We start from the raw sequence: 7,485 nt of genomic DNA, 5'->3' as shown, positions 1-7,485 counted from the left end.
CTGGGAATATATTCTGTAACTGGGAATGCTGTGATGTCTGAGTTACCTCTCACCTTGAGATAGGGCTGTAGGAGTCTAATAGGAAGGATGATGATGTTGATGATGATATGGTCACTTAGGCTCCCTGGGTCTCAGTTTCCTTTTCTATAAAATGAGGATATTGGATCAAAAGACCTTTGAGAGGTACCTTCCAGTTTTAAATCTATGACCTGTAGATTAATGGTAGAAAGTGAGCATAGAGGGGAAAAAATCAGAGGCTGATCACATATTCCTATTGTTTTGTGTCTTCTAAGCTTCTTTTTTGCTTTTTAGAATCTCCTGAGAAGTGCTGGTATGAGGGGCTTGAAGACAGTGTTTCTCATCACAGACACACAGATCAAGGAGGAAGCGTTTTTGGAGGATGTTGACAGTGTACTCAACACTGGAGAAGTCCCAAACATCTTTGCAGCAGATGAAAAACAGGAAGTGATGGAGGTATGACAGGTTTTCATATGCTGATGAAATGCGATCTCTGGAGAGTTTTTTTGTGAATTAAGAAGTAGAGAGATAAATTTATTGTAGATCTTAGTTTAAATGTCATCTTAAGACAGGGTTTGTTAGCCTTAAGGTCATGAACTCCTTTGGTGAAGTCTATAGAATAAAATATATAGGATAGCTAAAAAGACTAATTATATTGAAATAGTAATCAATATTTTAAAAAATCAAATGAATAGAACCCAGATCAAGAAGCTTTCCTTTAAGCCATGATATATTGTTTGATCTTTTGTTTGTGATAGAAAATTCATCTCATTTGTTTAAATCTTGTTTACTAGGTCTTATGAAAGGAAAAAGATCTATTTTAATTATTTTATGGTTATATGAACAGGAAAAAAGACAAGTGTTGAAACCATTCAGGGAGGGTGAGCCAGGGGCTACATGTGGTCCACAGCATTCTCATATTGCCCAAACAAATATAAATTATGGACGTATTATATAGATATAAATAAAAATGTAATATAAATGTAATATTTTAAAAATAAATGAAAATATAATGAAACTTAGATAATATTTCATTTTAAAATTAAGTCATGTGCAGCCTTCTGTACAGATTAGCAGCACCTATTTTGTTATAAGTCTGACCTCGGTAGCCCACACTAAGTGTTAGCTTTCACTGGTGCACGACAAAGGAGTTGAACTTAGTGGTCCATTATCTAGACTCCTTTGATCCTATGATGTCATCATAAAGCAATATCAGAGACCAGCATGTACTACACAGATAAAACGATGAAATGAATACTGTCATTCAAAATGGCCACAGCAATTCATGTGGAACGCTGTTTTGTACTTAGCTCCTGCTCTGATCCGAACAATATGATCTCAATGAGTGAACAAACATTGTTTTTTAAAAAAATAATAATAGCTTTTTATTTTTCAAAATATTTGCAAAGATAATTTTCAACACTCACCCTTGTAAAACCTTGTGTTTCAAATTTTTCTCTCTTCCTCCCTCCCTCTCTTCCCTCTCTCCCCTAGACAGCAAATAATACAATATAGATTAACCATATGCAATTCCTCTATACGTATTTCCACATTTATCATGTTGCCCAAGAAAAATCAGATCAAAAAGGAAAAAAAATGAGAAAAAAGCAAGCAAACAACAAAAATGGGGAAAATACTGTGTTGTGATCCACACTCAGTCCCCAAAGTCCTCTCTCTGGACGCAGATGGCTCTCTCCATCACAAGTCTATTGGAACTGGCCTGAATCACCTCATTGTGAAAAGAGCCATGTCCATCAGAATTGAACATCACATAATCTTCTTATTGCCATGTATAATGATCTCCTGGTTCTGCTCACTTCACTCAGTATCAGTTCATGTAAATCTCTCCAACCTCTCTGAAATCATCCTGCTGGTTATTTCTTACAGAATAATAATATTCCACAACATTCATATACCATAATTTGTTTAGCCATTCCCCAACTGATGGGCATCCACTCAGTTTCCAGTTCCTTGCCATTAACAAAAGGGCTGACACAAACATTTTGCTCATGTGGGTCCTTTTCCGTCTTTTATGATTTCTTTGAGATATAAGCCCAGTAGAAATACTGCTGGATCCAAGGATATCTCAGTTTGCTAGTCCTTCGGGCATATGAACAAGCATTAAGTACTTACTATATGTCAGATGCTGTATTAGGGATCCCTTTTACAGGGATTTTTGGGGAACAGACTCTTACCTGTGCCAGCCTTGGGTTAGCTCAGAAACACTTCCAAATCCTTTCAAAATTGTCAGAACACGCCCACAAACTTGTCAGCACCACTGGGCGATCTGCTGATCTTTGGAATTTGTCTGTACATGTTCTAGGACCAGAAGGTCCTGATAGCACCTGGATGGTTCCCTTGAGTCACCATATGTTATCAGCATGAGGTCTTTGGTTAATATTTGATATAATTTATAAATTATGCTCCTTTGATTTGTGATAATTTGTGTGAGACTTCTGGGTTCCCCTTTGCAATCTTACTTTTCTGCTATTGCCCCTTTATGCTTACTGTCCTGACTAGGAGAGGGTGATCAGGGGTCCAGAACAGGATATAATTTAAAAACCCTGCTGTTTAATTGGTGCAGGACACGCCCATGTGGAGAAATCGGATTTGGTCATAGATCAAGGTAAGCTTCCTTGCTGAAAAGCATTCTGGTAATTCTGCATGCAGGCCAGTGCCAGAAATGAAGTGGAAGGGGAGCAACCCCTAGCCAGAAAGTATAAAGCAGTGTCAGAATAATGAGATGAACTCATCTCATTTACATTTAGCATGTTTGATTAAGTAGTAAGTAAGATAGGCCAGAGTGGGGAAGAATTTACATCTTCCCTCTCACACCTATTTGGGGGTGCTCAGATTGTCTGGGATATGAAGATGCAGAGAGGGGCCGACCCTCTGAGTTTTCATCCACAAGCTCTTGATACCACAGAAACTTTTCCTTGGCCCACTCGGGGACCAAAAAGTGATATCCTTCCAATCCTCATAATGGATCTTTAGGCAAATTAGATTAAACGAATTGTCTTTAAATGAATTTGTTGTGGGTGAATTGAACAAGTAAAAGAATAATTCACCTTGTGTGTGTTGAAGATTCCTTCTGAAAACTAGTTGGGAGACAAGGCAAAGAGTAGATATTTGTGGAATTGTCCTTGTGACCTGAACCTTCTGAGCCACTTGAGGCTTGAGGCTTGTAGATCCATGGAATACGTGTTCTTGCTCCACTAACCTCTGGTCCCCTGTATCTGTCATCCCAGAATCCCTAAAGAAGTCCACTCCATGGCAATTTGGAATTATGCTCAAAAAGTTATCAAACTGTGCATCCCCTTTGATCCAGCAGTGTTACTATTGGGCTTATATCCCAAAGAGAGCTTAAAAGAAAGAAAGGGACCCACATGTGCAAGAATGTTTGTGGCAGCCCTGTTTGTAGTAGCTAGAAACTGGAAACTGAGTAGATGCCCATCAATTAGAGAATGGTTGAATAAATTGTGATATATGATTATTATGGAATATTATTGTTCGGTAAGAAATGACCAGCAGGATGAATACAGAGAGACCTGGAGAGACTTATATGAACTGATGCTGAGTGAAATGAGCAGGGCCAGGAGATCATTGTACATGGTAATAGCAATATTATACAAGTATCAATTCTGATGGACGCGGCTCTCATCAATAATGGGATGATTCAAACTAGTTCCAATTGTTTAATAATGAAGAGAATCAGCTACACACAGAGAATTATGGGAAATAAGTGTGGGCCACAACATAGCATTTCCACTCTTTCTGGTATTGTTTGCTTGCATTTTTGTTTTCCTTTTTGGGTTTTTTCTTTCTTTCTAGATTGGATTTTTCTTGTACAGAAAGATAATATACATATATTGTATTTAATGTATGTTTTAACATATTTAACATATATTGAACTACCTGCCATCTAGGGGAGGGGATGGGAGGAAGAAGGGGATAATTTAGAACAGAAGGCTTTGGAAGGAACAGAAGGTCAATGTTGGAAAATTACCCATGCATATGTTTTATCAATAAAAAGCTATTAAAAAAAAAAAAAAAAAAGAAGTCCACTCCATGATGAAGCTGGTGGTGGAAACCAAAGCCTCCTATAATGATTGCTTTGTAGGGGGTGGGACATCAGGCATTTAGGATCATGGCTTTAGAGTGAGGGGAACCTCAGATCCACGTAGTCCAACTTCTTCATTTTACAAGTGAGGAAGCTGAGATCCAGCAAGCTTAAATGATTACACCCAGGTCCTGAGCATTGGGCTTTTGTTCTCTGACTTAAGTCCAGGGCTTTTTCCCATTGCACTACATCTCAGGGATTGATCATCATCATCATCTCCTCCTCCTCCTTCTCTTCCTCCTCCTTCTCCTCTTCCTCCTTCTCCTTCTCCTCCTCCTCTTCCTCCTTCTCCTCCTTCTCCTTTCCCTCCTTCTCCTTCTCCTCCTCTTCCTCCTTCTCCTTCTCCTCCTCTTCCTCCTTCTCCTCCTTCTCCTCTTCTTCCTTCTCCTCTTTCTCCTCCTTCTCCTTTTTCTCTTCCTCCTTCTCCTTTTTCCTTCTCTTCCTCCTCCTCCTCCTTTTTCTTCTAATTTTTCTCCTCCTTCTCTTCTTCCTTCTTCTTCTCCTCCTCCTCCTCCTCCTTCCTCCTCCCATTCCTCCTATTTTTATTTATCGACCACTATTAGTGTTTTGGACATCAATGGATATAAAAAGTCAATTTGTTTTTCTTTGTCTACTCATTGTGTAGCAAAATGCCCGACACGTGGCCTAAGTGATCATGGGAATGGAAATTAGCTAAGACTGTAAACATAAATAATAGCCAATTTCTCAGGATATTTGGAGAGAGTAAGAATGATGAAAACGTTCCTCAAAAACAGATTTCAGCCTTTAATCATCCTTCCCCCTTTTGTGATCACTTCCTCTCCTCCTGCTCCTTAGGGTGTTCGTCCAGCGGCCCAGGCTGGGCTCAAACATGGCGAGCTCAGTCCACTGGCCCTGTTCGCCTTCTTTGTGAATCAGTGCCGAGACAATCTCCATGTTGTGGTTGCCTTCAGCCCCATTGGGGATGCTTTTCGCAATCGCTTGAGGCAGTTCCCTTCTCTCATCAATTGCTGTACCATCGACTGGTTCCAGGTTTGTTAAAAGATCAATTTTATTTCATTTTTGCAACGTACTTAAAACTTTGTTATTCTTGGCCATTGATCTTCCAGCATTTCTTTGTTCTAAAACTCAAATCTCAAAACATTTAATTGAGCTCAGTCTCATTCCATTAAGCTACATTGCTGTGATTTGTATTAGAAAAGCTGCTTAATAGCAAACCATTCATTGAGCATCTATTGAACAGCTTCTGTGTCCCAGGTATTGTGAGAAACTCTGCTGACACAAAGACAAAAACCCAAAGTCTCTTTACTTTTAAGAGGGATGGGAGATAAAATGTTTAAACAGAGAAATGTTTTAGGGAAAAATTATTTTGTATTCTTTGCATCCAAGTATGCCCGAGAAGGGTATAAATTAGCTTATATAAACTTATCTCTGTAGATAACATACCTTTCCAGAGAAATGTAGGATCCTTGATAGGAGAGATTGTCATTTTTGCCTCTAGTGCTTTCCTGGCATAGGGTAAACATAAATGCTTGTTGACTGATAAGATACTTCTATATGTGCACTGTTACCTTGTCTGTCTCATTTCTGTCTTTGTGTCTCCAGGATCTGGAGCAGTGCTCAGACCATAGTAGGTGCTCAATAAATGTCTTGCTAAAAAGGGAACAATTTTAGACATTGCTACTTTTCAATAGTAAAAGAATAGAATTGTTTACATTTCACACGATGGCTTCCTTTCTCAGCCATGGCCTGAAGATGCCTTGGAACGTGTGGCTGTTAAGTTCTTGGAAACTCTGGAGCTCACGAAAAACGAAAGGATAGAAGTCGTTCCCATCTGTAAACACTTTCACACATCCATTATGGATCTCTCAGCAAGGTTTGTTCACAGTTTTGAAAAAACAATTACAGTAATTCTTTGTGTATTTAAAATATTTCCCCTTTGAAAGGTTTAGGAATTCTGTGTGTGTGTGTGTTTTACTTTGTTCAAATCTTTTTGGGAACTTGGTTGTTATTTTTAAAATTGTGACCTTCTTGTGTTGGGAAATGAAGGAAATGAAAAAAAAAAAATCAGGCTTCAAGTTGAACCACTTCCCTGAGTGAGTGTCTGGTAGTGGGACATCCTGGAAGGACGGACCATGAGTTTTTAGTCCATATTTTTACCTTGAGAAATCATCATTTCCCTGTCACATCATAAATGTTGTCAATCATGTCCCTTGTTACTTTTCCCAGAACCAGACTTGTAGGCTCAGCAGTCTAGACCTGGGAAAGAACTTAACAGGCCAATTGATCAAAACCCTGTATTTTCCAGATGGAGAAACTCAAATGACTTGCCCAGTGTCACAGAAAGTAGGGATTTGAACATGAATCTTTAGATTTCAGAATCAGTGCTCTTTCTGCTGTATAAGACTGCTTCCTACTTGTCTTCCTGAGCCTCGGTTTCCTAATCTGTAAAGTGGGAGTCATAATTCCTGAAGTGTCTATCTCATTGGGCTGCTATGAGACTCAAATGAGATACTGGATGTGTCACCATAGTGACCAATAGTGATAATGACCAATAATGGATGACCCAATAATACATGGGGTTTGGTTGTTCCTTCACATAGTCCCTTGCATATAATAGACACTAAATAAATGTTTATTGACTGGTTATTATTACTGACGCTAATGCTGATAGTAATTCACATTTCTAGGGTACATGGTTTACCCTTGTGGTATTTTCTACCAGACTCAGCTTATACTCTTTTCCCTGGAGCAGGGAGGTGGGCCTGGGGGGGATTTGCTACCCTGTCCCCTTGCCAATCTTCTATTTCATGTTACCCTCCCACTCAAGCTGGCTAGCATAGGCAACTGCAAAAGTGTGTAGGCTTAGAGAAAAATACACAGAAGCATAAATGTTTTCCATTGTAAACTCGTGACATTCAACCTCTTGGATTTGTAGTCTTTTACATACATCTCATCATTTAAAATCCCATTCCATTTACATATTTAGAGTTTCAGAAAATAGACATTTTGTACAATTAGAAAATGAAAATTCATCTTTTAATACTTTCTATTTTCCTCCTAACTTCTAGTGAGCTCTCCCCCATCCCCAATTACTTTGAATCTTTTGTGTCTACTTGTATGTGTCCAGGTTGTTTCAGTAGGCTTGGGGAAAGAATGTTTAATTTTTGTCTCTCTGGCACATGATTGGCACTCACAAGTGCTCAGTATATACTGCTTGCTTGACTCCTCCTCATGCCAGTATGTAGCATTTTCTCTCTTTCTTTCTTTTTTCTTTTTTTTTTTTAATTATAGCTTTTTATTTACAAGACATATGCATGGGTAATTTTACAGCATTGACAATTGCCAAACCTTTTGTTCCAATTTTT

At 38.7% G+C, this 7,485-nt stretch overlaps 1 protein-coding gene across 4 annotated transcripts in view; it reads left to right on the top strand.

Moving 5' to 3' along the window:
- Positions 1-7,485, top strand: part of DNAH12 (dynein axonemal heavy chain 12) — a 133,327-nt gene that overhangs the window by 73,093 nt on the left and 52,749 nt on the right. For 3 of the 4 annotated variants that reach the window (XM_031953093.1, XM_023498082.2, XM_031953085.1), the window contains 3 exons: positions 313-474; positions 4,955-5,149; positions 5,860-5,993. In XM_031953093.1, coding sequence (XP_031808953.1) covers positions 313-474; positions 4,955-5,149; positions 5,860-5,993 — 491 coding nt within the window. Of the gene's footprint in view, positions 1-312; positions 475-4,954; positions 5,150-5,859; positions 5,994-7,485 lie in introns of those variants that run through there. The other variant, XM_031953099.1, reaches the window with a different exon arrangement.

Source organism: Sarcophilus harrisii, chromosome 1, assembly GCF_902635505.1.
Source record: "Sarcophilus harrisii chromosome 1, mSarHar1.11, whole genome shotgun sequence".
Taxonomy (NCBI): Eukaryota; Metazoa; Chordata; class Mammalia; order Dasyuromorphia; family Dasyuridae; genus Sarcophilus; species Sarcophilus harrisii.
This window is presented reverse-complemented; position numbering and strand designations above follow the sequence as displayed.